The sequence below is a fragment of the Callithrix jacchus genome, chromosome 18 (genome assembly GCF_049354715.1).
Source record: "Callithrix jacchus isolate 240 chromosome 18, calJac240_pri, whole genome shotgun sequence".
In the NCBI taxonomy this organism is placed as follows: domain Eukaryota; kingdom Metazoa; phylum Chordata; class Mammalia; order Primates; family Cebidae; genus Callithrix; species Callithrix jacchus.
This window is the reverse complement of record NC_133519.1, coordinates 927,683-955,644: the sequence shown is the minus strand read 5'-3', so window position 1 is coordinate 955,644 and position 27,962 is coordinate 927,683. Positions and strand designations below refer to the sequence as shown.

The window sequence follows — 27,962 nt, the reverse complement described above, 5'->3', positions numbered from 1 at the left end:
GAGGCCCGTATGTGCGCCGGACGCCCGTCACCGTGACGTCACTGGAGGCCCGTATGTGCGCCGCAGGCCCGTCGCCATGACGTCGTGAGAGGCCCGTCTGTGCGCCGGAGGCAGGTCGCCGTGAAGTTTTCAGAGGTCGGCCCCTCACGCGGAGCCAATAGGAAGTAGTGGCGGTGCTGCTGGGTCTTCTAGGAGCGCTCATGCTCCTAGAAGCCATTGATGGAAGCCGTTGCAGAGCGGGCACTTACGCGGACACAGGCTCCCGACTTGCTGCCCTCACCCAGAAGCTCCAAAGAGGAGTTTTGTTTTTTTTTTTTGAGACAGAGTTTCGCTTGTTACCCAGGCTGGAGTGCAGTGGCACGATCTCGGCTTACTGCAACCTCCGCCTCCTGGGTTCAGGTAATTCTCCTGCCTCAGCCTCCTGTGTAGCTGGGATTACAGGCGCGCGCCACCACGCCCAGCTAATTTTTTGTATTTTTAGTATTTTTGTGTTTTCCTTATCGAGTTGTTTCTATGTTCTTATCAAAGTTCTTTATATATTCTCAGAACAAGTTCCTTACCACACAGATGACTTTTCAGATGTTTTCTCTGATGTTCTGAGTTGTCCTTTTACTTTCTTGATGGCGGCCTTTGAAACACAGAAGTTTTTAATTTTGGTGAAGTCGTTTGTCCATTTGTTTTTTTGTCACTTTTCATTTTGGTGTCTTGTCTAGGAAACTGTTCAAATCCAAGGTTACAGTTTCTTACCCCCGCATCTGCAGATTCCATCAAAAGCTTGCAAATATTTATTCCTATATTTTCTCCTAAAAGTTGTAGGGTTTTAGCTTCTCTATCTAAGACCTTTGATCCCTTTTGAGGTCATGTTCACATATGGTGTGAGATAGGTCCAGCTCCATTCTGTTGCATGTGGATATTCAACTGTCCCAGCACCATTTGTTAAAGACTGTTCATTCCCCCATGGAACTGCACTGACACTTGTTGACTGTGAATGTGTGAGTTTATTTCTGGGTTCTCAGTTGTTTCATTGATCTTTGTGCTATCCTTACAGCAGCGCCACACTGTTTTGATTGCCATGGCTTTGTGGTGAGTTTTGAAATCAGGAGGTATTCTCTTTCAAGATTGTTTGGGCTGTTTCGGGTATCGTGAGCTTCCATTATGCTTTTTGGAATCAGCTGGTGGGTTTCTGTGACGAGGCCAGCTGAGGCCCTGATGGGGATCGTGCTGAGCCTGTCTGTGAACCCATCGGTGTGACACCATCTTGATGCCTTCTCAGCCATGCACACGGGATGCCCTTTCATGCACCAGGATCTTTCCTTCAACATACTTGGTCCGCTCAGGGGCTGTACCCCTTTCATGCTTCTCTGGATGCTATTGTAGACGGAATTGTTCTTTTAACTTTCTTTTAGTATCGTTCGTTGCTTTTACATAGAAACAAAATGGATTTTTATGTGTGGATTTTGTCTATGCAGCCTTGCTCAACCCACTTTAGTTTGAATTGCTTTGTAGATCATGTCACCAGCACCAACCAGCACAGAGATAGTTTTACTTCTTTCTTAACAATCTTTCTTTTTTGGGGGGGGGGGGTCAGAGTCTTGCTCTGTCACCAGGCTGGAGTGCAGTGGCACGATCTTGGCTCACTCCAACCTTTGCCTCCTGGGTTCAAGCGATTCTCCTGCCTCAGCCTCCTGAGTAGCTGGGACTACAGGCGCGTGCCACCACACCTGGCTAATTTTTGTATTTTTAGTAGAGACGGGATTTCACCATGTTGGTCAGGATGGTCTTGATCTCTTGACCTCATGATCTGCCCACCTCGGTCTCCCAGGGTGCTGGGATTACAGGCATGAGCCACTGTTTCTGGCCTTTTTTTTTTTCCTGAACTGGAGTCTTGCTCTGTTGCCCAGGCTGGAGTGCAGTGGCACAGACTTGGCTTACTACAACCTCTGTCTCCCTGGTTCAAGCAATTCTCCTGCCTCAGCCTCCTGAATACCTGAGATTACCAGGCACATGCCACAATACCCAGCTAATTTTTTGGTATTTTTAATAGAGACAGGGTTTCACCATGTTGGTCAGGCTGGTCTTGAACTCCTGACCTCAGGTGATCCACCTGCCTTGGCCTCCCAAAGGGCTACAACCAATCTTGGTTCTTTTTATTTCATGTTCTTGTACTGACTGCACCCTGCAGCTCTCCGTGGCGCGTGAGAGGTGAGAGTACACGTCGTTTATGCGCGGTGGCTTAGAGAGTGCATCCAGCCTTTCACTGTTGAGGGTCGTGCTGAGTATGGTTTTCCCTAGATGCTCTTGGTCAGGTTGAGATGTTCCTTTCTGTTCTGAGGTTGTTGGGTATTTTTCATTATGAAAGGGCGTTGGATTTTGTTGAATTGGACGTGTTGAGATAATCCTGTGTTTTGGTTTTTTTATTTTATTGATGTGGTGTGTTATAGTAATTGAGTTTTGGTGTTGAATCAACCTTGCATCCCTGCGATAAATCTTACTTTTTCGTGGCTTATGATCGTCTTTATACATTGCTGGATTCAGTTGCCAGTATTTTGTTGAGGGTTTTTGTGTTTGTGTACATGAGCGATGTTGTGGGTTCCTGCGGTGGTTCATGCAGCACTTTGGGAGGCCGAGGTGGGTGGATCACTTGAGGTCAACAGTTTGAGACCAGCCTGGGACAACTTGGTAAAACCCTGTCTCTACTGAAAATACAGAAATTACCCAGGCGTGGTGGTGCGCACCTGTAGTCCTAGCTACTCGGGAGGCTGAGGCAGGAGAATCACTTGAACCTGGGAGGCAGAGGTTGCAGTGAGCTGAGATTGTGCCACTGCACTCCAGCCTGGGTGACAGAGCAAGGCTCTGTCTCATAAAGAAAAAGAGAGAGAGAGAGAGATTGAACATTGTAATAATGGTCACTTATGGTTTTGTTGGCCCTTTTATAAAAAAATTGAGGTAATTTATAAAACATAAAATACACTTACTTTAAAGTTTATAATTCATTGATTTTTAGTGTGTCCACAGTCACGCAGCTTTTGACTCCAAGTCATTCTGTCATCCCCATTAGCAGTCACTCTCCCACCGTCCCTCTCCCTGGCTCCTGGCCCCCACGAACCCCTTTCTGTCTGTGGATTGGTCTGTTCGGACCGTTCTGTATCAGTGGACCCCCTGCCGTGGCCGTTGGTATCTGGCTTCCCGTGCAGCGCGTGCTGTTCTTGAGCTTCGTCCGGTTGCAGCATGGGTCAGGACAGAGGCCTGTGTGTGGGCGGTTTTCAGTGTCATGGGATGCATGTCCTGCCTGGGGCGAGATGGCCTTCACCCTGCAAGCGATCCTGGGTGGGAGGTGGCACCGGTGGCAGCCCACGTGTGTGCTGCACCCAGTGCCCTCCAGCCCTCAGAGGCAGAGACAAAGCGCCTTCCCTGCTCACCGAATGGGCTCTGACCAGCGCTTGCTCTTGGCTGCCACCCTGTGATGTCCAGCAGCAGGATTTGGACCAGCTGAGCTAACCCTGCTTCTCTTCCTTCGCAGGCCTCCTCGCTGGGGAGGCAGAGCCCTCGCGTGGTCTCCTGCCTTGCACACAGCCTGTGCCCCAGGGCTTGCAGACAACAGCAGGTACCTTCCTCCCTCCTCCCCCCACCCAGGTCTGCCAAGCCCTTTGTGGCTGTGAGAGACAGAATGCCCGCCGGGCCTGGCTGAGCTGTGACCAGCACCCTGGCTTCCAGAGTCCAGGGTGTTCCAGCTCCCACCCGATCAGATGGAGCTGTGGGGAGCATGGTCAGGACTCCATCTTCCTGTTCTCTAGCAGAGGCAGGGAGCCCAAGCCACCCAAGACCATCCTCAGAGCCCGGACCCCCAGCAGAGGACCCAGGCACAGGCCTGCACCAAGCTGAGGGCCACCTCATCTTGCTGGGGTGCTGGGAAGGGGGACTTGCTGAAGGATGGGGGCTGGAGAAGGCGGGGTGGGGGAGACAGGCAGAACCTGGTTCCCTGCACCGATGCTGCTTGCCGGAGGGGCATCGAGGTCCCAGGCCACCTGCTGGCCACCTGTGCTGGGCCCACAGGGTGGAGTATGAGTGGACCAGTGTCTCAGTGACTGTTCCTTCTTCCCCTTGCTGCGCTCCCGTGGGCCAGGTGTAGGGCTGCATCTCTTCATGGCGTAAAACTCATCCACACCGCAATCTCCAAAGAAGGCACTGCTGTCCCTATTTTCCCTACATGGCTCCTCCAGAGACGCCATGGCCACTGAGGGTCCAGGTGTACCCAGGCGGGTCCAGGTGTACCCAGGCAGCTCTAGGTCATTCTCTCACTCGAGTGAGGCGCCTGCCACCAGGGTGTTACACGTCCTGCAGCTGCCTGTTCTGTGCGTGGGCTGTGCGTGCTGCGCCCCTGTGTGTCCAGCCACGCAGGCTCTGTGGCTCCCCTCCTAGAGGCTTCCTGCCCTGGACTCCCGGCCCTGGGGCCCCCAGCCTTGGGCTGCACTGCTCCTTGTCTGGATTGATTGAATCCTGGCTATTTCCTTTTGTTTGTTTTAAAGTTTGAGTAATTTGAGACTAAACATGGAGAGAAATGGTGACACACCCCAGTTCTTTTGGGGAAACCCTGGGTCTGATGACAGCCACCGTCTGTTGGTCTGTGTGTGTTGCACAGCAGCTTCATGTGGCCCTGCAGGTGGAGCGTGAGGGACTGGCATTGTCCAGGTCCCACCGGCACTGCCCCTGTATGGTCCTTGATGCTGTGCTGACTCACGCAGGTGAGGGTTCGATATCACCTGTTTCAGGAGCTGTGGAGCCTGGCGTGCACCCAGCTCCATGAGTCCTGCTGCTCCCCCTGCCATAACGAGATGGGTGTCTGTCTTCTTCTAGTCTGCGCTCTCCAAATCCTCATAGACTTCCCTGTTCAGGAAGACAAGCAGTCCCTCAGAAAGACACCCCCCTTAAAAAAAAAAACCCTTGGAATTAGTGTGTGCAGCTCACCAGCTGTGCCCCTGTGTGCTTGAGTTGTGGGGTTTCCCAGTGGGGACTCACGTGGGAGGCTGACCCTGCGGTGCAGAGGGTCTCACCCCTAGGGCTTCCCCTGCCCCAGGCATCCACAGTCTCTGCAGGGTGGTTGGGACAGGCGGGCAAGGCGCTCACCTGGGCTGCCGTCTTCTCCCCAGCGGTGTCCATGGGCTCCGGAGACCATCAGTTCAACCTCGTGGAGATCCTGTCACAGAACTACAGCATTGAGGGGGAGTGTGAGGAGCCTTCGAGATGCTCAGACAAGCCCAAGGAGGAGCTGGAGAAGGACTTCATCTCCCAGGTACTTGGCTGAGGTATTGGGTGGAGCCCTCTGGGATCAGCCTCACAGTTTCTGTGCAGTCGGATTCATGTTGGCAAGTGCCAAATTGTGCCTCTTTCTGCAAAGTGCCAGGCACCATCCGAGGAGCTGCACTCACTGGTGACCGGGTCTTCCATGGGCTCTCTGAGCAGCACGGTGGCTGGGCATTAATCCAGCTGCTCTCAAACCCTCTGGTCTCAGAACCCAATTTGTACTCTTCGTAATTCTTGAGCATTCCGAGGCAGTGTAGACTGGGGAAAAAAATTACTGAGCGTTTTGGCTGGGCGCGGTGGCTCACACCTGTAATACTAGCACTTTGGGAGGCCGAGGTGGGCCGATCACCTGAGGTCAGGAGTTTGAGACCAGCCTGGCCCACATGGTGCAGGAAAAAAAAAAAAAGAAAAAAAAACCAACAAATGACATTTTGTCAATTTTCCTTTACTTTCTTAATGAACTTGGTTAGAAAGAAAAAAGGCTGGGCATGGTGGCTCATGACTGTAATCACAGCACTTTGGGAGGCTGAGACGGGAGGATCATCTGAGGTCAGGAGTTCCAGACCAGCCTGGCCAACATGGTAAAACCCCACCTCTACTAAAAATACAAAAATTAGCCGGGTGTGGTGGCGCACGCCTGTAGTCCCAGCTATTTAGGGGGCTGAGGCAGGAGAATCACTTGAACCTGGGAGGCGGAAGTTGCGGTGAGCTCAGCTGAGCTGAGATGGCGCCACTGTGCTCCAGCCTGGGCGACAGAGAAAGACCCTGTCTCAAAAAAAAAAAATTATTGAGAGGTTTAAGGAGCTTTGCTGATGTGTTTTATCTATTGCTTTTTCACTACACTAAAAGTTAAAGTTGACATGTAGGAATACTTATTTGCTAACTCATTTTAAAATGACATGAATAGGCTGGGTGTGGTGGCTCATGCCTGTAATTCCAGCACTTTGGGAGGCCAAGGCGGGAGAATCAGGAGGTCAGGAGTTCAAGACCAGCGTGACCACCATGGCGAAACCTTGTCTCTACTAAAAATGCAAAAAATAATTCGCCAGACATGGTGGTGTATGCCTGTAATCGCAGCTACTTGGGAGGCTGAGGCAGGAGAATTGTTTGAACCTGGGAGGCGGAGGTTGCAGTGAGCCAAGATTGTGCCATTGCACTCTAGCCTGGGTTACAGAGCGAGACACCATCTCAAAAAATAAAAATAAAATAGCTTGAACAAGTCAGTTATGTGTTAATATAAATATTTTTTTGAAAATGAAAGAAAACCTCTGTGTTCCAAAAGAAAAAAGAATTAGTGAGAAGAATGAGTTTTTCGTTTTCCAGATCTCTTTGAATGTAGATGCATATATGAAAGTCCAGCTTCTGGTCTTTTTTTTTTTTTTTTGACCGAGTCTTGCTCTGTTGCCCAGACTGGCGTGCACTGGTGAGATCTCGGCTCACTGCAACCTCCGCCTCATGGATTCAAGCTATTCTCCTGCCTCAGCCTCCTAAGTAGCTGGGATTACAGGTGCATGCCACCATGCCCGACTAATTTTTTTTTTTTTTTGTATTCTTAGTAGAGACAGGGTTTCACCATGTTGGCCAGGATGGTCTCCATCTCCTGACCTCATGATCCACCCGCCTCAGCCTCCCAAAGTGCTGGGATTACAGTCATGAGCCACTGTGCCTGGCCTAACCTTTTGATTTTATTTTTGTAGAGGTCTTGCTGTTTTGCTAGGTCTGGTCTCAAACTGTTGATCTCAAGCAATTTTTCTGCCTGGGCCTCCCAAAGTGCTGGGAGTGTAGGTGTGAGCCACCATACATGACTCAAGTTCTTTCTTTCTTCTTTGTTTTGAGACAGAGTGGGGTCCTTTTGCCCTGACTGGAGGGCAGTGGTGCGTTCTCGGCTCACTGCAACCTCCACTTCCCTGATTCAAGCGATTCCCCTGCCTCAGCCTCCCGAGTAGCTGGGACTACAGGCGCCCACCACCGTGCCCAGCTAATTTTTGTGTTTTTAATAGAGATGGAGTTTCACCGTGTTGGCCAGGCTGGTCTTAAACTCCTGACCTCAAAGTGATGCTCCCACCTCGGCCTCTTATGCTTGGATTACAGGTGTGAGCCATGCCTGGCCTGCTTCTGTCTTTTAAGGGAGATGTTAGTCTGTTGTGATAAGGTCTTATGGTTGAAGTACAAATACAGCCTCATACAGATCCATTGTTGAACAAGGAAGGCGTATTTAAGTTTTTCAGATATTGGTGGGTGATCTTCGATGCTACAGCAAAACTCAGCCAGTGGTAGTTTTGTAAAGGGTAGTTGTGGAGTGGAGTCTGAGACCATTACCAGCGAACCTCACAGTTAAAGAGGCAGAGAAGTCGGTGCATGGGGTCCCGCAGAGTGGCTTCCGGTGCTGGCTCTCTTCCTGGCTCGCGTGTCCTCACATGGTGGGCAGAGAACCCGAGGGAGCCCTCTGGTGTCTTTCTTAAAAGATTACTAATCCTGCTGGATCAGGGCCCCACCCTCATGGCCTCACTGGACCTGAGTCACTTCTGTAAACGCCTCGTTTCCAAGTACAGTCACGTTGGGGGTTAGGGCTAACGGTCAGTGTCACTGCCGGCCTCATCACAAGTTTTGTAAATGTTGAAATTTGGCAAGTTCATGTTGTCAAACCCAAGTTTGTCAAAGTCTTGAGTTGTACGGCTGCAGCAGTTACAGCCAGCTGTTTCCGCTGAAGCAGCAGCCCCCCTTGCCTGCCTACGAGGCTCCTGTCTGAGCGGCTGTAGTCCGGTACTCCTCAGATGAAAGGACGGGGAGGGCCCCTTGCCTCGCCGCCCATTCCACGCGCTTCCTTGAGGGAGCCCTCACTCTGGTAGGCAGCAGCCGCTCTGCTTCCCATGCCCTCACGCAGAACATGGAGGCGCCTGCTCAGGATGAGACTTTACAGAATATGCCCGCCATCTTCTGAAGTGAAGCTGGGGAGTTTGCTTTTGGTCTGTGAGGGATGGGTAGTGGTGCCCTGACCGCGGCTTCCATGGGCGCTGGGCTCTTGCCAGCTGCTGGCGCGGCACCATCAGTGTGAGTGTGAGTGAGTGAGGCCCAGCACGGAAACCGTGGCTTGGTGCTCTTTGGACAGGGCTTCACCCGGGGCACCCAGGGGCCTTGGGACCACCGTGTCAGCCCTCCCACCTGCATACTCCTGGCGGTCATGGGCATACAGAATCTGTCTGTCCCCCGGGTCCTGTGAGAACTAAGGGGGGACTCGGTATGGACATTCCACCTGGGGAAGGGCTGGGAATGGGCCAGGAGGTTCTTTGTGGACTTGAAGCCCCAGAATGAGGCTGGGCAGGAGCTGGGGTGGAGGGGAGGGTTCAGGAAGGTGGGTGCTGGGAGTGACCCCCAGGGCCGGGTGGAGTCTGGGAAGGCAGATGTAACCTCAGTGGTGTAGAGGCTCGCTTGAGGGGGAGCATGGGGATTTGAAAGCAGCACTGGAGAGGATGATGTGTCTTCCTTCCTGGAGTTACGTGCCCTGTTTCTACTTCTGGGCATGCTGCATTGGCTCAGCGTCAAACCGTGTTCATCACGGTGCTCTCATTCCAGTTTGTGATGGCGAATTCTCTGGTTATTCATTTTTGACCCAGTGTGAATTGACAGCTTCTCCATTATATTTATGAAGCATCCATCTGGTTGTGCAGTTTTCTTCTTCTTTTTTAATTTTTATTTTGAGATAGAGTCTCGCTGTGTCGCCCAGGCTGGAGTGCACTGGCGCAACCTCTGCTCACTGCAACCTCTGCCTCCCGGGTTCAAGTGATTCTTGTGCCTCATCCTCCCGAGTAGCTGAGACAACGGGAGGCACACAGCTTATTTTTAGTGGAGACGGGGTTTTGCCATGTTGCCCAGGCTGGTCTTCAACTCCTGGCCTCAAGTGATCCGCCCTCCTTGGCCTTCCAAAATGCTGGGATTACAGATGCGAGGCCCTGTGTCTGGCCTGTCTATGTAGTTTCCTGAGGGTTTTTTTTTAAGCAGGAATAAATGTCAGATTTTACCAAACGCGTCTTCAGGTTACTTTTTTCCCCTTTGATAAAACTGATGTTGAGTTAAAATGGTAGCTTGCCAGGTGTCGCACCATCCTTGTATTCCTGTCATTCACCCTGTGCGAGGAGGCACTGGGTAGGGTGGTCCACTCTTCCTGGCTGGTGACCCCTGTGTTCCAGTACCTCTCTGAGGGATTGCGAAGGGGCTCAGGCTGGGCCTGAGCTCTGGCTGGGGAGTGCTTCGTGGGGGGAGCTGCTGTGGGTGTGTCAGAGTCGCCCTGGTTGTGGCCAGCAAGGCTCAGGTGAGGGAGAGGGGACAGGAGCCCCCTGAGTAGTCCCTCCTGATGGGGCCCTGTTCCCCTCCCCAATTCAGAGCAGCGACATGCCCTTCGATGAGCTGCTTGCACTCTATGGCTATGAGGCCTCAGACCCCATCTCAGAGTGGGAGAGCGAGGGTGGCGACGTGGCCCCCAACCTCCCAGTCATGACCCTGGACAAGGTGAGTGAGTGCCCTTCCTGGAACTGGCTCCCAGCAGAGGTGCAGGGACCCGGGGCTGCCTCTCAGCAGGGGGCGTTCAGTGAGAGAAGCACAGAAACCCCCAGAACAAGTAGAATGTGGCCACCTGTACCACTCCATCGGGGTTGAAATGGCCATGGGCATGAGGCTGGACCCTGGCCTTAACCCCGGGCCACATGTCCTTCTGACGTGGGCGGGTGGAGGGGCAATTGGGGCCTGTCCTGGAGAAGTGCACCTGGGAAGGCAGAGGAACCGTGACCTGGCCGCCTCCCCGGGACTGGGCTCTCTGACATTAGGTACCCAGAGGTCACTGCTCAAGAGTTGGGCATTTGGAGCAGGAGAAGGCTGCATTGCAGAAGGTCCACACCAAATGCGTGGCCAAGAAAGAGCCACATGCTCTGGGCGGTGCCCAGTGGCGGCTCTGACTGTTCCCAGCTCTGGTGGCTGGGTGTGGGCTCCCCTTGCACTGTGCACCCTCGGGTGCCTCCAGCTCCTTATCTGAGTCATGGGAATAGCGCCCCACGTGTCCAGTTCCGTCCCTGCTTCCCTCCCCCCAACACTGCCCCCTCGGCCACCTCCATTTCCTTTTCTGCAGAATGGGTGTCGGCCCCACGTGAGCCACAGGGAGCCCTCAGCCTCTTCACTGTTGTTATGGCTAGTGTTACCCTGAGACTGCTGAACTGTAAAACGTTCTTTACTTTTTTGTTAAAAGGAACAAATAGTGAAGGATTTGCTTTCAGGGGAAGAAGAGGAAGGGCCGCAGTCATCTGCTGACGACCTCACCCCGTCCGTGACTTCCCACGAGGCCTCCGACCTCTTCCCAAACCGGAGTGGATGTAGGTGACTCTGTTCCAATCCGCTGCTGCGCCCAGGCCCCTGGCCAGGCAGGGGTGATGCTGAAGGGTCCTGGGGCTGGTGTGGGCCAAGAACTTGTCACAGATGAGGGCGTCTGCCTGGTGGGAAGCGTTGGTAGCCCAGGGGGTGCCTCGCTCTCCCCCACCCTGGCCAGTGAGCAGGGACTCTCGGAGTGATTCAGTTTAGACAAGGGACAATGTGTTGGTTCTCATAGCAGAGCTGGAGACGGCACCCCCATGACCGTCCTCCCCCACAAGCCTGTGCGCCAGCTTTTCTGGGAGCTGAGGGCTCAGGCCCAGCGGTGCAGCAGCAGTGTGGAAGGGAAGGGAAGACCTCTTTCTTCAAAGTACATCCAGGGTCCTGGGTTCTGTGCCCATCCACATCCCGGTGTCTGGCCAGGGAGGGGGTCAGAGCCTGGGGATCAGGTGGATGGAGAGTGGGAGTGGAGGGTCTTTGCCTGGAGAAGGGGCTGTGCAGGCCGCCAGCAGTGGAGACCCTGAGGGACCTGCCTCCGTTTTCCCAAAGCTCGTTTCCTGGCTGATGAAGTCAAGGAGCCTGGCTCTTCTGCCTCCTCCGACACTGAGGAGGACTCCCTTCCTGCCCACAAATGTAAGAAGGTACGTGGCTCTGCTTCTCCCCAACCTCATATCGACCGCAGTCACCACAGCGGGGTCCTGCTGAGCCCTCTCCCTGGGTATGTGCCCCTTCTCAGAGGAGGGACGTGCTGCTTGACCCTGGGGTGGGCTGGGACCGGAGCCCTGGCTCCTGCTGCTGACCCAGAGTGTCTCTCCTCTGACATCCTGTCTGGGCCTGCCAGGCCAGTGTCAGGGCACAGCCTTCTCTCACACACCCAGGCCTCTGCCTCCCATCCTCAGACCCCAGAACTGGCATCAGCAGGTCGATTGCACACATGGGTCTGGGGTCTGAATGGCGGCCCCTCTGCCCGAGCCTGCCACAGCACACGCAGCCAGCCTCCCTCCTGTGCTGGTGCTTTCTCAGTGTCATTGCACACATGGGTCTGGGGTCTGAATGGCGGCCCCTCTGCCCGAGCCTGCCACAGCACACGCAGCCAGCCTCCCTCCTGTGCTGGTGCTTTCTCAGTGTCATTGCACACATGGGTCTGGGGTCTGAATGGCAGCCCCTCTGCCCGAGCCTGCCACAGCACATGCAGCCAGCCTCCCTCCTGTGCTGATGCTTTCTCAGTGTCCTGATTCCCAGGCCCTTGTTTGCAGGAGATCATGGTGGGACCTCAGTTCCAAGCTGACCTCAGCAGCCTGCACTTGAACCGGCACTGTGAGAAGAGTAAGTGGGGCCTGGGGCGGGGAACTCACTTCTGCAGGGGAGTGGCCTGGTTGGGTGGCAGATCGTTGGACAGTCCGAGGGGCCCAGCCTGGTCAGGTGCCCGCCCTCTGTAGCTTGCTGGGCAGCCGAGCCTGTGGCTGCGGTGGGCCTGTCGATGCCTGCCCCTGCCCACTCTGCCCTGCTCTGTCTGTCTCTTGGGGTCTGCTCCCATCACCCTGTGCAGGCAGACCCTCGGCAGTCCGTCCTGCCCCGCCCTTGACTCCAGCCGCCTCGCCCCAGCCGGGCCGCTGCCTTCTGCCCCGAGGTGCCTCCTCAGGAGCCCTGGGTCAGACGGGTTCTCTGGAGAGACCTGCTGGGTGTCCTGCGGCTTCCCCTGCCTAGCTCCCCCGCTCTGCAGGGCACTCCCTGTCCTGGACCTGATCTTTGTCTCTTTCCCCCTGGAGTTCAGAGCCAAGCCGCTCTGGCCCCTTCCAGGAGTGGCCTCACTTTCACACTGACTTGGGTCTTGCCTAGCCCCGGAGCCCTGTAGGCCCTGGGCCAGTGCTGCTAGCTCAGGAGCCTTCTCCAAGGTGATTCCGTGGCTGGGATGGACCGTGTGAGAGGAGGACGGAGGCAGGCAGGTGCAGCCAACCTGGGACATCCAGAAGGCAGGGTCAGAGGGGACACGGGACCCTCACCCAGAAAAGGCACCTGCTGTCACACTCTGGGTGGAACCCTGGCCTTGGAGCCTGTCATCAGGGCCCTTTCCCAACCCTGACTCACCCCATGAGGGTGCCCTGTCCTCGGCAGCCAGCACTGCTTCAGCCATGGGATGCCGCCAGCCTCTCCCACTCTGTGTGATGTCTGTGCTGTTGGAGTCATCTGCGTGCTTGTGTCTCGTGTATTGTGCTGTGGTGCTTGGTTTGGGTGCCACGTTTGCCCACCCTTCCTGCTGTGGGCTGCTGTCATGGTTGGGCCCGTTCATGGCCGTGAACGCCCTTGTGCCTGGTTCGTGGATAGAGTGCTCAGGTCTCGATGGACAGCAGGGAGTCGCACGGTAGGCGTGTGCTGGGGTTAGGTGTGCTGCCCGAGTTTCTCACTCGTGATTTGTGGGAGTCGCTCACATTCTCGGTGTTTGACCCCGAGGGTGAGTTTGCCTGAGTTGAGAAGGACTTGTGGCGTCCTGTGTTTCACTGGCATTCCCTGGAGAGTGTGCTCACCATTTGGATATTCTCTCTGTGTGCCCAAAGCTTTCCCCGTTTCTGACTTGGGTGGTCTTTCTCTGACTCGTGGAGTGACTTACGCGTTCTGGAAGTGAGTCCTCTGTGGGCGCTGCGCCTGCTGCTGTCTGCTCCAGTGTGTGGCTTGCCCATTGACTCTGGGTGGTGTCTTCAGTCAAGTCCAGCTTACCAATCTTCATTTTAAAAGTAACGTGTTTGTGTCCTATTTAAGAGTCTTTGCTTACCTTCAGGCTCTCGAAGGTATTCTTCCGCGTTTTGTTCTAGAACCTTTATTGTTTTCCTTTCACATTTAAGGCTGCGATCCAACTTAATTTAAATCTTGGTGTATGGCGGCCAGGGCTGTGGCACACCCTGTAATCCCCGCACTTTGGGAGGCTGAGGCGGGTGGGTCACTTGAGGTCTGGAGTTTGAGACCAGCCTGTCTAACATGGTGAAACCCCATCTCTACTACAGATACAAAAATTAGCCAGGCGTGATGGTGCACGCCTGTAGACCCAGATATGCGGGAGGCTGAGGCAGGAGAATCACTTGAACCATGAGGCGGAGGTTGCAGTGAGCTGAGATTGCGCCACTGCCTTCCAGCCTGGGCCACAGAGCGAGACTCCATCTCAGGAAGATAAAAAGTCAATGAATTTTGGTGTCTGGTGTTAGGTGGTGTATGAAGTGTGGTTTAGGGAACTGTTTCCCATACGGATATGTGGTTGCTTCAGCACCACACGTTGAGAAGACTGTGGCCAGGTGCGGCGACTCTGTCTCCAACAGAAAATAAAGTCCATTCTCTCCCCCGCTGAGTTGCAGCAATGCCTTTGTGATAAATCAGGTGTCTGTGAAGTGTCTCCCTTCTCTCACCCTGAGTCATTGCCACACTGTTGCAATTGTTACACATTACACGTAAGTCCGAGGTGGTGCAAGTCTTCCAGCTTTGTAAGTTTTCGTTGTATGTGTATATGAGTTTAAGAGTAAAACTTAGGTTTTCGGCAGCTGAGAGGTTTTATTATTATTTACTCATTTTAGAGACAGAGTTTCGCTCTTGTTGCCCAGGCTGCAGTGCAATGGCGCAGTCTCATCTCACCGCGACCTGCACCTCCCGGGTTCAAGTCATTCTCCTGTCTCAGCCTCCGAGTAGCTGGGATCACAGGCATGCGCCACCATGCCCAGCTAATTTTTTTTTATTTTTAGCAGAGTTGGTGTTTCACCATGTTAGCTAGGCCGGTCTCGAACTTCTGATCGCAAGTGATCCTCCTGCCTTGGCCTCCCAAAGTGCTGGGATGACAGGTGTGAGCCTGTCATCCAGCCCTGGCGAGTTTTAATCTTAAAACTTAGGTAGATATACAGCTTGTCACTTGCCTCAAAAATAGTTGCTCGGGTGTTGATTAGGCTTGCACTGGATCTCTAATTCAGGGAGAATGGAGACTCCACTCTCCGGGTTGTCACCTCTGTTAAGACCTTCAATCTTAGCAATGCTGTGCTTTTCAGTAGAGCATCTTTTTTCTGAAATGGAGTCTCCCTTCGCCTTCCAGGCTCGAGTGCAATGGCACGAACCCAACTCATGGCAACCTCCGGCCCCCAGGTTCAAGCAGTTCTTCTGCCTCTATCTCTGGAGAAGCTGGGATGACAGTTGCGTGCCACCATGCCTGGCTATTTTTTGTATTTTAAGTAGAGACAGGGTTTCACCATGTTGGCCAGGCTGGTCTCCAACTCCTGACCTCAGGTGATTGACCTGGCTTGGCCTCCCAAAGTGCTGGGATCACAGGAGTGAGCCACCGCACCTGGCCTGCTTCTTTATTTTCTAAATTTGTGCTGGCTAGTCCAGTGCAGGCATGAAAAGATGAACTGATGGAGGACATCTCTGTCTTGGTCTCAGACTTGGAAAAAGTGGCCAGTGTTTCCCCTGTTAAAGTTGGCTGTGAGATTTCCGTGGATGCTCTATTAGATGGAAGCTCCCCCTCTGTTCCTCGTAGCTGACAGTTTTTCATGAATGTGCATTGAATTGTTTCAAATGCTCTCTCTGCATGGATTGAGACAGTCTTTTTCTCTTCTATTGTGCTAATGCAGTTAAGTACATAAATTGACTTTCTTTATTTTATGTATTTATTTTTTCGAGTCGGAGTTTTGCTCTGTTGCCCAGGCTAGAGTGCAACGGCGCCATCTCAGCTCACTGCAACCTGTGCCTTGTGGGTTTAAGCGATTCTCCTGCCTCAGCCTCCGAGTAGCTGGGATTACAGGCATCTGCCACCAGGCCTGGCTAATTCTGTATTTTTTACCAGAGATGAGATGTCTCCATGTTGGCCAAGCTGGTCTCGAACTCGCAACCTCAGATGACCCTCCTGCCTCGGCCTCCCAAAGTGCTGGGATTACAGGCGCGAGCCACAGTGCCCGGATTGCCGCAAGGCATCTTTAATGGTTGATGAAAATGCTGTCTTTCCCTGGGGCAGTGATTCATGCTCCACGTGAGCACCCAGGTTAATGGAAATTAACACATACAAGTTTGGTCCCTTCCTTCCTCAGTTCGATTTGCTCATGTGGATGATTTTTGCATGTATGTTCATGGAGGTACTGAGCTGCCCTTCTATTTTTATTTATCTGAGTCTGGTCTTGGTCCCAGGGTTGTGCCGCTTTCATGATTGTATTTGGAAGTGGCCTTTTCCTAACCTCTGGAGGAATTTGTATAAGATCATTATTTCCTCCGTGGTTCTTCAGTGGAGTCATCTGGGCCTGGGATTTAGTTTTATTTCTGTGGAAGGTTTTGAATTATAGGTTCAATTTATTTATTTACTCAGAGACAGAGTCTGGCCTCTGTCACCCAGGCTGGAGTGCAGTGGCGCGATCTCCACTCACCGCAGCCTTCGCCTCCTGGGTTCAAGTGCTTCTCCTGCCTCAGCCTCCCGAGTAGCTGGGATTGCAGGCACCCGCCACCATGCCAGGCTAATTTTTGCATTTTAGGTAGGGACAAGGTTTTACCATATTGGCCAGGCTGGTCTCAAACTCTTGACTTCAGGTGATGCTCGTGCTTTGGCCTCACAAAGTGCTGGGATTGCAGGCGCGAGCCACCGGCCAGGTTCATTTTATTTGACGTACAATAGTTTCTGTCTCGATGGGTTGTGTGTAGGAGGGGTTTACCGTGCCCTGCGTTGCTGACCCTGTTGGCGTCAGGCTGTCAGCAGACCCTTTCGCATCCTTCCTGGCATCTGTAGGGCGTCCCCTTTTTGATTCCTGATGCTGGTGATTTGCATTTCCTGCTTTTTCTTGTTCCCCCCTCAGCCTTCCTAGGAGTTTCATCAGTCGTATTACTCTTTATGAGAAACTCACTGTAGCATTGATCGTGTCTCTCTATTGCTGGTTTCTGTTTTGTGTTAAACGTGCGCTCTGAATGAAGAGACCCCCAAACAAGCTTTGTGTGAGCAACATGGCTGCTTCTTCACCCGGGTGCGGGCGTGCTCAGTCTAAAGTCAGCGCAGGGCGGCGGGACGGGAGGTGGTTTTGTAGGTTTGGGGTGGACAGTGGAATGTTGCAGAAGTTACAGTTCAGGGTGGCTTTTGCAAGCTGAGGGGGCCGAAGGGTCTGGAGTCACAAGGTTGGCCTTGGTCAGTTACAAAGTCCAGTTCCCTCATCAGCTGAGGCAGGAATAAGGAACCGCAGAAGGACATCTCAAGTTGATGAGCCCCCCAGGGGTTGATGGTTCTCCTTTTAGAGGTTTTCGTCTGGAGTGTGCGTGCTGGTCACAGAGGTCCATGGTGCAGGCAGGCAGAGTCTCGCTCTGCTGCCCAGGCTGGAGTGCAGTGGTACAATCTTGGTTCACTGCAACCTTCGCCTCGTGGGTTCAAACGATTCTCCTGCTTCAGCCTCCCTAGTAGCTGGGATTACAGCCATGCGCCACGACACCTGGCTAATTTTTGTGTTTTTAGTAGAGATGGGGTTTCCCTGTGTTGAGCAGGCTGGTCTCGGACTCCCAGCCTCAGGTGATTCACCCACCTCGGCCTCCCAAAGCGCTGGGATGACAGGCCTGAGCCACCACGCCTGGCCCTCTTCCTGATGTGTAATTATTACACTGTGGTCAGAAAACATCCTCTAATTTCAGTTCTTTGAGGTGAGTTGTGCCTCGCATTATGACCAGTATTTAATCTGTTTTGGTCAGTGTTCTGCGTGTTTGAAGAGCATGTGTGTTGTGCGGTTGTAGGGTGTTCTCCTCCGTGTGTTTCCCTTGGCCAGTTGGGTAGTTGTTCCCATCGTCTGTATTCTCACTCAGGTGTTTGGCTGCTTTTTGTATTTATTGAGAGCTCTGCAGTGACCTCCTCCAGTTGTGGATCTCGTTTCCCCGTTTAATTCTGCCCATTTCTTCTTCACATTGCAGCCATATCGTTACGTGCGCAGACGTTAGGATTGCTTTGTCTTGGTGTTGAGTTGTTTCTTCTGTCGTTGCGAAGTGTCCTTCTGTAGGAACCCTCTTCTTACCATGAGGAAGGACTGGACCAGCTGTAAACGTGACTCCGCGGCTTTTCATAGGTTTGTTCAGCGTCTGCTCGGCTTTCCCGTTCTCTCCACCATTCTGTGGTTTTTATTTGAAGCGTATTGTCTGTAAATGGCACGTTTCAATCTTCTTTTTCTTTTGAGATGGAGTCTCGAGTCCAGCAATGCAATCTCCACTCACTGCAGCCTCTGCCTCCCAGTTTCTAGCAGTTCTCCCATGTAAGCCTCATAGCCGTGATCACGGGTGCCCGCCGCCACAGCCAGCTGAGTTGTGTGTTTTTAGTAGAGAGGAGGTTTCACCGTGCCGACCAGGCTGGTCTCTAAAATGTAGACCTCAAGCGACCTGCCCGCCTCGGCCTCCCAACGTGCGCTCGAGCCGCCGTGCCCAACTGGATTTTGTTCTTAATTTGGTCTGATAGTCATTGTTTTTTAGGAGTTTTTAGTTCATTTGCGTTTTTTAGGTTACTTGTATGTCATGTAATTGTGAAAACAAGTGTGTAATGCCGCCATCTTGCTCTCTGCTTTCTGTGTGATCCATCTGCCCTTTGTTCTTGTGTTTTTGAGGTGGAGTTTCACTCTTGTTGCCAACGCTGGAGGGCAGTGGTGCGATCTCAGCTCGCTGCAACCTCCGCCTCCTGGGTCCAAGCAGCTCTCCTGCCTCAGCCTCCCGAGCAGCTGGGATTACAGGGGCGCCACCACGCCCGGCTAATTTTGTATTTGTAGTAGAGACGGGTTTCACCATGTTGGTCAGGCTGATGTCAGGTGATCCGCCCGCCTCGGCCTCCCTGAGTGCTGGGATGACAGGTGTGAGACATGCGCCCGGCCTGTTTTTCTTTCTAATTTTTTTTTGTGTCTTCCTTTGGATTACGTAGCTTTTTGTCTTATGATTTTAGTTCACTGCTTACCCTAGAGGTTACAGTGTGAGTTCTCATCACAGTCTACTTGGAAGTACAATGTGCTCATTTAACATGGACTGTGAGGCTCTGTGCGGTGGCTCACACCTGTAATCTCAGCACTTTGGGAGGCTGAGGTCACCGGAGTTAAAATTGAAGACCTGCATGGCCAACATGGGCTTTACTAAAAATAAAAAAATCAGCTGGGCATGGTGGGGGCGGGTGCCTGTAATCCCAGCTACCTGTCAGGAGAATCACTTGAACCCTGGAGGCGGAGGTTGTGGTGAGCCGATATGGCGCCACCGCACTCCTGCCTGGCGACAGAGCGAGACCCTGTCCCAAAAAAAACCAGAACTGCATATCACAAGATGACACGTTGCTGTTTTAAACAGTGGACAGTCTCTGTGTTGACCCACGTGTGCCCTTCAGTTCCAGTGGGATCATGTCCTTCAGCCTGAAGAACTTTTCACTCGGCCTGACGCTGTCTTTCAGCATTTTTTTTTTTCTGAAAAGCCGCGATTTTGCTTTCATTTCCTAAAGAGTATTTTCATGGTTATACGTTTCTAGGTTTTCAGCCTTTTTTCTTTCCGCACCTGAACAGTTTCCTTCCATTGCTTCCTGTCTGCCACCGTCTCTGTTAAAAGTCAGAGCCTGGGCCGGGCGCGGGGGCTCACGCCTGTAATCCCAGTGCTTTGGGAGTCCGAGGCGGGTGAATCACAAGGTCAGGAGTTCCAGACCAGCCTGACCAACGTGGTGAAACCTTGTCTCTATGAAAAACAAAAACAAACAGAAAACAACTCAGAGCCTGTCTTACTGTTTCTTTTGAAATCATTGTGCCGTTGTCTCGCCTCAGATTTTTTTTTTTTTACCAGTTTTGCTGTGATGTGCGTGTGCACACGTGCCTCTGTGTGTCCTTGTGTTTGCCCCGAGTGTCCTGGCTCTGGGGGTTGGCATCAGTCGTCAGTTTTGAAGAATTCTTGGCTCTTCTCTCTTCAGATTTTGTGCCGCCGCCTCATTCTTTGCCTTTTCTGTGACCCGTGTGCATGTCTTTGAGGTTGCTTAGCTGTCTTACGCCTGTCCTAAACTCTGCTCTTTCTTTTTTTTTGAGACGGAGTCTCACTCTTGTTGCCCAGGCTGGAGTGCAATGGCGCGATCTCAGCTCACCACAACCTCCGCCTCCTGGGTTCAGGCAATTCTCCTGCCTCAGCCTCCCGAGTAGCTGGGATTACAGGCACGCACCACCACGCCCAGCTAATTTTTGTATTTTTAGTAGAGACGGGGTTTCACCTTGTTGACCAGGATGGTCTCGATCTCTTGACCTCGTGATCCACCCGCCTGGGCCTCCCAAAGTGCTGGGATTACAGGTGTGAGCCACCATGCTCAGCCTCTGCTCTTTCTTTGTAGCTCTCCGTTTCTTTCTGATCCCACTAGTTTGGTCTCGTGCTGTGCTCAGGCTGCTGGTAAGCTACTCCCTGGGTCCATGCATTCGGGTGCTGCATTTCCCAATCCTGGAAGGTCCTTGAGATTCTTCTGTATAAGTTTCAAGTCTCTGTGGAGACTCTCCGGCTCTTTGTCCGTTCTCTTAACATGCTGACCCTAGATAGATGTCTTCGTCTGCTGACACGTAGTATTGGCTGTGCAGACCTGCTTTGTTGTCTGATGTTTTCTTGTTTTATTTGGAGACAGGGTCTTGCTCTGCTGCCCGGGATGGAGTGCAGTGGCGCATTCGTGGCGCGTTGCAGCCACGACCTCCTGGGCTCAAGCGCTTCTCCCATCTTAGCCTCCCACGTGGCTGGGACTACAGGCAGGTACCACCAGGCCTGGCCACTTTTGAAATTTTCTGTAGAGATGGAATGTGCCGGTCTGGCCTCGACTGATCCTCCCACCTCAGCCTCCCCAAGTGCTGGGGTTGCAGGTGTGAGCCATCACACCTGGCTCACGTTTTTCCCTCGTGTTTCCCCATTCTTCACGTGCTAGGCTGCACGTGGTGCTACTTTTCTCCAGAGATGGCCTCTTTTCTTAGAGACCACCTTGGTCTAGGCAGGGCTCAGGCGGTGCCTGTGGAGATGGAGAGAGGTGGCTGTGGGGTCCGCCCACTTTCCTCGCAGGACTGCGGGGACCAGGAGAGGCCCTGCCTTGTGGGCACAGCACCAGCCCGGGAGCTGGTTGCGTGTCAGCTCCTGGTGGCAGTTTCCTGTGGGAGCGGTTTCCCGTGTGCATTTCTCACTGTCTCCCTCTGCACTGACGGCATTTGTTATTCGTTGGTTTGCTTCGACTGGGTTCCTGTGCCCCTTTCCTAGATAATCGAGAGGTGCTGGCACTTGTCCCAGACCTGGCCCTGAGCTCTCCCCTGCCTTGTCCCCAGCCATGTCCCTTCCCACAGCTGGAGGCTGCACCCCTCCCTTTGCTGAAAGCTGACTTCATCTGAAGTTGTCGACCTTTCCTCCCGTCAGCCCGTCCGCCACCTGCACCAGCTGCCAGGGGCAGGATGTCTCCCCAGCGGTGATGCACATTCTGGCCAAGGCTCTTCAGATCCCGCGGTTAGAGTGCGACGGTGCCTGTGAGGGCTTCTGCTTATCCATGGGACCCAGACCTCAGCTGCCTTCATCCGCTGTCTGGGGTCCTCAGGCCCCAGCTGCCTTCATCCAGAGTCTGGGGTCCGCAGGCCCCAGCTGCCTTCATCCAGAGTCTGGGGTCCGCAGGCCCCAGCTGCCTTCATCCAGAGTCTGGGGTCCACAGGCCCCAGCTGCCTTCATCCAGAGTCTGGGGTCCGCAGGCCCCAGCTGCCTTCATCCAGAGTCTGGGGTCCTCAGGCCCTGGCTGCCTTCATCCGCTCTCTCGGGTCCGCAGGCCCCAGCTGCCTTCATCCAGAGTCTGGGGTCTGCAGGCCCCGGCTGCCTTCATCAGCTCTCTGGGGTCCGCAGGCCCCAGCTGTCTTCATCCAGACTCTGGGGTCTCCTTCCTGCTCCCTCAGGCCCCCGCATCTTGTAGCTGTGCAGCCTGAAGCCAGCCTCACCTCACTGGGGTCACTCCTTACATCCCCCTCTGCAGAGTCCTTGCTGGGAACTCCCCTGCCCCAGATCTAGGCTGCCCGCAGCTTGCTCTGACCCCTTGGCTGGATCAGGCGCCCCTGCTGACTGCTCCTGGCTGCCTGCGTTTGGTCATGAGGATACAGGCCTGTGTCTGGCACCCAGAGCCTGCCCTGGATCCAGCCTCACCAAGCCCAAGAGGAGCGAGCGACAGCATCCCCAGGGAAAAGGGGGGTGGGACAGTGCCTCTTCCCTGTCCTGGCATGTGTGGGTGCACAGTGGGTTCCTGCAGCAAACCCTTGCCCTCTGCTTATGCAGTCTACGAGAATGAAGACCAGCTGCTCTGGGACCCCAGCGTCCTCCCCGAGAGGGAGGTGGAGGAGTTCCTGTACAGAGCTGTGAAGAGACAGTGGCATGAGAGGGCCAGGCCTCAGCTCCCGGAGGGAGAGACTGTGAAAGACAGTGAGCAGGTGGGTGCTGCCGTGCTCAGGACAGGGGCTGAGGGGCCAGGCAGGGCAGGAAGGAGGCCATGGGTCAGGCGTGTGGGGGCCTGGGCATCGGAACAGCCACTCAGGTCGGAAGGGGGCCAGTTAAAGGCACGTATCAGGGAGGAGGCGCAGATGCTTCCCGATACCTCCGCAGGGGGATGTAGACACCCCTCAGTCTCTCCCTGGATAGATGTGCAGACGGCCTTGACGTCACTGGGGATGAGTGGTGTGGGCCGCCCTTGATACCATTCCCTAGAGGGTATAGACGGTTCTTGCCGTCGGCTCCTGGGGTGAGCCCATGGGAAGAGTCTACACGTCTTCTCGGCAGGCGCTGTATGAGTTGGTAAAATGCAACTTCAACGTGGAGGAGGCCCTGCGGAGGCTGCGGTTCAACGTCAAGGTGATCCGAGGTGAGCGGCGCCCGTGCCTGTCCCTCCGCTGCCCTGCCCCGGCGCAGCTCACCAGTCCCCCGGCCGTTTTTGCAGATGGGCTCTGTGCTTGGAGTGAAGAGGAGTGCAGGAACTTTGAGCACGGCTTCCGTGTGCACGGGAAGAACTTTCACCTGATCCAGGCCAACAAGGTGCGGGTGCCGTGGCCCTCCTCCCTCCCCCAGGCTCCGTGAGGGTCGGCTGGGCCCTCTGCTGGGGGGGGGGCTTCTCCATTTGGGAAGGGGCTTCATCTGGTGAGGGGTTCTTCATCTGGGAGGGAGTTCTCTGTCTGGAAGGGCTTCTCCATCTGGGGAGGGGCTCCTTGGTCTGAGGAGGGTTGTCTGCATCAGGGGAGGGACTCCTCAGTCTCGGAAGGTCTGGGGAGGGGGCTCCTTGAGGTCTGGGGAGGGGCCGATGGTCAGCAGGCCCACAGCAAACGACTGACTGCAGGCCTGAAGCCCCGTGTCCGCCTCCTCACCGCGTGCCCATTGCTGTCTTCTCTAGTTTCCTCTGTTGACTGCTCTGGGCCCCTTTCCAGTCCCGAAAAGAACAAGGCTCTGGTTTTGGGGAGGAATGTGGTAGAAGCGGAATTCCTGTAGTCGTTCTGTCTCACATCTACCCCAGCACCATGGGCACCTCATTCCCATGTCCATGTCCTCAGAGAGGAGCCTGCTGGCTCTGTGCCCAGCACTGACCCCACAGCAGGACCCTGACCCCTGGGGACCAGGGGTCTCGGGGTTTCCTCCTCCAGGGACCCAGGTCCTTCTGCCACCCAGGGGAAACCCTCACAATAGGCGGGTGCTGCCGGGTGCTGCCTCTGCCCCTCCCTAGATCTTGGCCTCATCCTCTGTGGGTGTCTGCACGTCCAGCAGGAATGCCCTGTGTCCTGTGGCTTCTGGAGCGATAAGGTCCAGCTGTAATGACCAAGCGACTTAGAAGGAAACGCACCACGCTCCAAGTTCCAGATTCAGAGTCCTTTATTAATTAGCCGTTGGCCAAGAGTCAGCTCAGGCTCAGAGTCTCCCGGCCCCTAGGAAGGGGCTTGATTTCCCTGTATACCTTGATTTGGGTAGGGGAGGGGGAGCCTAGCTGGAGCGGATTTTACAGAAGCAGAGCAGGCGAGTTAGCTGGTGACCAGTGGGGAGGAGGTCCCCAGGATTGTTGGTTGCTAAGGGTATTTCCAGACAATCACCAATTGGGCTTTGAAGAGACTTACACACAATAGCAGGTGTGCTTGCCAGGCAGGACGCAGTTAAACTGTTAAATGGTGGGATGAGCAGAGTCAGCGTGGCCCAGTTGTGCACCCAAAGGGGCTGTGGTCAGGAGGGGGAAGCTCAGAGTTTACAGCTAAGATGGGGTCAGTGATGCTGGCCCAGGGTAGGTTATTACACAGCCTCTTGCCAGAGTCAGGCATCTCTGGCTGAAAACCCTCCCGTGGCTGACCTGTGGCTTCTCCGCCTCTGTCCACTCCCCTCTTAGGCGCTGAGTCCCCTCAGGACCTGCGGGCTGTGACCTTGTTACGCTGAGGCCGCTTCCGCCTTGTGTCCTGGGGCCTGATGCCTTCCCATGAATGGAGGAGGCGAGGCACCTGCCGGGGGCTGGTTGTGCAGCACAGGGCGTCCCTCTGTGACTGCGCGGCAGCCAGGGACTGTCCTCATCGGACTTCAGCACCACATGGTGCTTGGATTGGAGGCAGTCAGGACGGGTGTGGCTGCAGGGCAGTAGGGTTGCTAGCTGTGTTTCCGTAGCTCTGGGCAGGGCTGTGTGTAGCCAGCACATGATGGTTTGCTCTGTCTGGAATGGGACTGGGAGCTGGTGTTTATTTCAGCCTGGCCTTTTCCTGGGCAGCTCTCTCATGACGGGCATGTAAGGTTTGCCCTCTGGAGAGATTGTCTCGGTCTCACTCCCAGGCAGGACCCCATGCTGTGCTCGCAGGGGAGCATTGGGTGTCCTGGTTCTGGTTGTGGTGGGTTAGTTAACTAGGGTATGTACAGGTGAGGGGGTCTTTTCTGCCTCCCCAGCAGGGGCCTCAGACTCAAGCTTGCTGTGGGACAAGCCTCCGGGGCAGAGAGGCAGGAGGTGTTGGCAGGTGTGCGTCCAGCTCCATGCCAGGTGCTGCGCGGAGAGGCAGGAGGTGTTGGCAGGTGTGCGTCCAGCTCCGAGCCGGGTGCTGCGCGGAGAGGCAGGAGGTGTTGACAGGTGTGCGTCCAGCTCCGAGCCGGGTGCTGCGCGGAGAGGCAGGAGGTGTTGACAGGTGTGCGTCCAGCTCCGAGCCGGGTGCTATGCGGAACACGCTTGCCCCGCGTCCCTTCTCGTCTCTGCAAACTCCTGACGTGCATGTGTTTTGGCCTTTCCGTGCTGCATTGTGAATTCTGAGTTGGGTTCACAGAACCGGTGTGTCCTTCCGTGGGGTCTTGTGTGCACTGGGAAGTGCTCACTCGTTTGGCGGAAGAGCAGGTGCCACGGACTTGTGCGTTCGGGAGTCTGTGGACCCTGGAGGACCGGTGTGTGTGGCTGATGCTACAGAAAGGAAAGGGAGGTCTCAAGCCAGGAGCTGGGGGGCTCTGCAGGGGCTTGAAACAGGAGTCAGTGCCACATGCTGTGATCCCCCATTCGCTCATGGTGGGTGTAGCCCGTGGGCCTGAGTAGGGTCATGGAGGGTCTTGTATGATCTGAGCACAGCGGGTGCCGTGCCCCTTCTGTGCCATCCCAGTACACGTCCTGGGTTGGGGGTGCAGGGGCTGGCAGCTGGGGACGGAGGTGACACCTGATCCCTCTACACAGGTGCGCACGCGGTCGGTGGGCGAGTGTGTAGAGTACTACTACCTGTGGAAGAAGTCGGAGCACTACGACTACTTTGCCCAGCAGACGCGGCTGGGCCGGAGGAAGTACGTCCCGTCTGGAACCACGTGCGTGCAGCGCTGCTCCCCGGCAGTAACCATGGGAGGCCACTCCACCGGGAGTGGGCACGTGGGTGCCTGGGTGGCACCCCCTGTATGGGGGCGTCCCTTCTCTCAGCTGCTCCTGCCCTTCATGGTGCCCTCTCCCCACAGGGACACAGACCAGGACCTGGATGGCAGTGACCCTGACGGCCCCGGTCGCCCCTGCCCTGAGCAGGACGCCCTGGCTGGGATGCACACAGGTAAGACATGGGGAGCGTCACCTGCCTTGGGGGTGGCTGCTGGTCTGGAGCTACGAGGCCAGGTGGAGCCCCCCGTCCCTGGCGCCTGGGACGGGTGGGCGTCTGGGTAGTCAAGGGCCCGCCACGTGGTGTGGATGTGGCTCTGCACACCTGGCCAGGAGAGGGGAGGGCACGGACGGTGCTTGCCTGGGCTTGCTGAAGGGCTGCCTGTGGCCCACCCCCAGGGAGCCCCACAGGGTCAGGTGGGGTGCTTTCCAGGCCTCGGTGTCCCAGGAGGGCCTGCCCGCCCCTCACTGGGGACATAACCCCAGTCACTGGGACACTCAGGAAGGACAGGGTGTTGGAGCTGTCGCCAGCATCTTGCACCTGAGGCCGCCACGGAGCACGACGAGGCCTCGGGCAGTTCTCACCATGTCCGAGGGTGGAGACCTGCGGGGGCAGGTGGGGTGCAGACAGGGACCCTTTGCTCTCTTGCCCTGCGTTGAGCTGGTTGAGTCATGGGAGGGTCGCCCCATTTTCAGAATGCGGTTTACGTGGCTCGTTTGCCCAGGGGTGCCCACATCACCCTGCCCCCTAGTTCACTGCCCCAAGCATCATTTATACCCAAGTCTGTTGTTTCTGCTCTAGTTTTAAAGATGTGGGTTGTGACCCATCCAGTGATGTTATGACCTTTTAAGCTGGGGCCTCAGCCTGTGGCCTCACAGATGTCAGCGTAACTGGTTTGTTTTGTGTTTGTGCAGAGGCTTCTTTGAGTTCTACGGGCTATGCTGGACCCAGCAAGGTTAGGTGGGCGCCCGCCCGGTCCACAGCCTGCCGTGCAAGGTGACTGAGTGTGGCGTGGCTGCGGCCCAGTCTGTGGGCAGGCCCCACCCCCTGCTGCCTTCTCGTTCACAGAGCCCCTGAGCATGGATGGCACAGCTGGTGGTCTCAGTGAGCCTGAAGTGGCCTCTGGTGGCCCCCCATCCTCGGAGCCAGAGCCCTGTTCCTTCCAACAACAGCTGGACGAGCCCCCCGCTGTGCCCCTGCCCCGTCTGCCCCCAGCCCCGGCCGACCCAGCCTCGTACCTGCCAGCTGTTGCTGCTCCGGAGCCAGACGCCAGCCCGAGGTTGGCCGTGGACTTCGCCCTGCCCGGGGAGCTGCCCCTCATCCCCAGCCATGTGGACCTGGGTGCAGACCCGGAGGAGACGGTGGCCCCTGCCCAGGTGGCTTTGTCAGTCACCGAGTTTGGACTCATCAGCCTTGGGGACGTGAACCCCTTCCTGGCCGCCCACCCCACGTGCCCGGCCCCCGGGCTACACTCGGAGCCCCTGTCACAGTGAGTGCTGCCCAGCACCCCAGCTGAGGTCCCCCCAGCCCTCAGGCTGAGCTGTAGAAGGGGGCGGATTTGCCCCGAGGGCCCGAGGACAGTTTCTTTAGTTTCTTTTCTACTTCTGGTTTGATTTCTGTATTTCCTGCGGGAGAATACATTCCTGTGGTCCACATTCTCCACAAACAGGGCAGGCGCCGGGCTCTCCCTGCCCTGCCCCAGCCACTAGCTCCCCCAGAGCATGGGGCCTGCTGCTGTAGGGGCTTGTTCAGGCTACTTGCACTGGTGTAGGCTGGGGGAGGCAGGGCTCGGGTCAGCCCCTGGCACCAGGCCGTGTGGACATGTGGACGTTGCTGACACTCACCTGTGTAGGTTCTGGGCAGGGGCAAGGCTGGGAGGCTCGGGTCAGCCCCCGGCACCAGGCCATGTGGACATGGGGGCATCGCTGACACTCACCTGTGTAGGTTCTGGGCAGGGGCAAGGCTGGGAGGCTCGGGTCAGCCCCTGGCACCAGGCCGTGTGGACATGTGGGCCTCACTGACTCTGCTTCTCTCTTGGTCTCCCCTGCAGCTGTAACGTGATGACCTGTTGATTCCTGGCTGTGGGCAGGCGTGTGTGGCCCAGACTGGACTTGGCGCTGCTGCTGGCCCGCCTCGGTCGGTCTTCTGACCCCTTCCCCCCTCTCAGGCCTTGGGGCAGCACCTCCTCTGCTTCAGAACACATCGGGACTGGGGTGAGGGAGCTGGGCCATGAGCCCCTGCCTCCAACCACACAGACTGGACCCAGGGTCATACCCAGCACCGTCAGCGCCCGGCACTGCTGCCCGGGTCCAGGCTACTGCCTGCACGTGGGGTTCATCAGGCGGCCAGGGACAGAAAGACCCGGCCCTGGGGACACCGGGCAGAGCTGGCCGCCTAGTCCCTTCCAGCCAGCAGAGGCGAGGGAAGGGGTCGCTGCCCCGGCGGGGAGACGGCAGGACGCCCCGCCCCACACCAGCGGCCTCCGCT

General features: G+C 55.5%; 1 protein-coding gene across 7 annotated transcripts; it reads left to right on the top strand.

Moving 5' to 3' along the window:
* The first annotated feature begins 145 nt into the window (after nucleotides 1–145).
* Nucleotides 146–27,661, top strand: LOC144580129 (mesoderm induction early response protein 2-like). 7 transcript variants are annotated; one of them, XR_013529059.1, is made up of 14 exons: nucleotides 146–399; nucleotides 3,521–3,604; nucleotides 5,148–5,290; nucleotides 9,682–9,807; nucleotides 10,538–10,661; nucleotides 11,206–11,297; nucleotides 11,913–11,982; nucleotides 21,910–22,061; nucleotides 22,408–22,659; nucleotides 24,532–24,706; nucleotides 25,292–25,395; nucleotides 25,561–25,649; nucleotides 26,544–26,964; nucleotides 27,526–27,661. XR_013529059.1 is itself a non-coding variant. In XM_078355199.1 (14 exons), the coding sequence occupies exons 1-14, from the start codon at nucleotides 201–203 to the stop codon at nucleotides 27,545–27,547; spliced, it is 1,803 nt and encodes a 600-aa protein (XP_078211325.1). In that variant the 5' UTR covers nucleotides 146–200; the 3' UTR covers nucleotides 27,548–27,661. The 7 variants fall into 7 exon arrangements, 5 of the variants coding, with proteins under 5 accessions (XP_078211325.1, XP_078211324.1, XP_078211323.1 ...); XR_013529058.1 differs by having other exon boundaries at nucleotides 25,292–25,416; XM_078355199.1 differs by lacking the exon at nucleotides 24,532–24,706 and having other exon boundaries at nucleotides 22,408–22,489; nucleotides 22,565–22,659.
* Nucleotides 27,662–27,962: the final 301 nt, after the last annotated feature.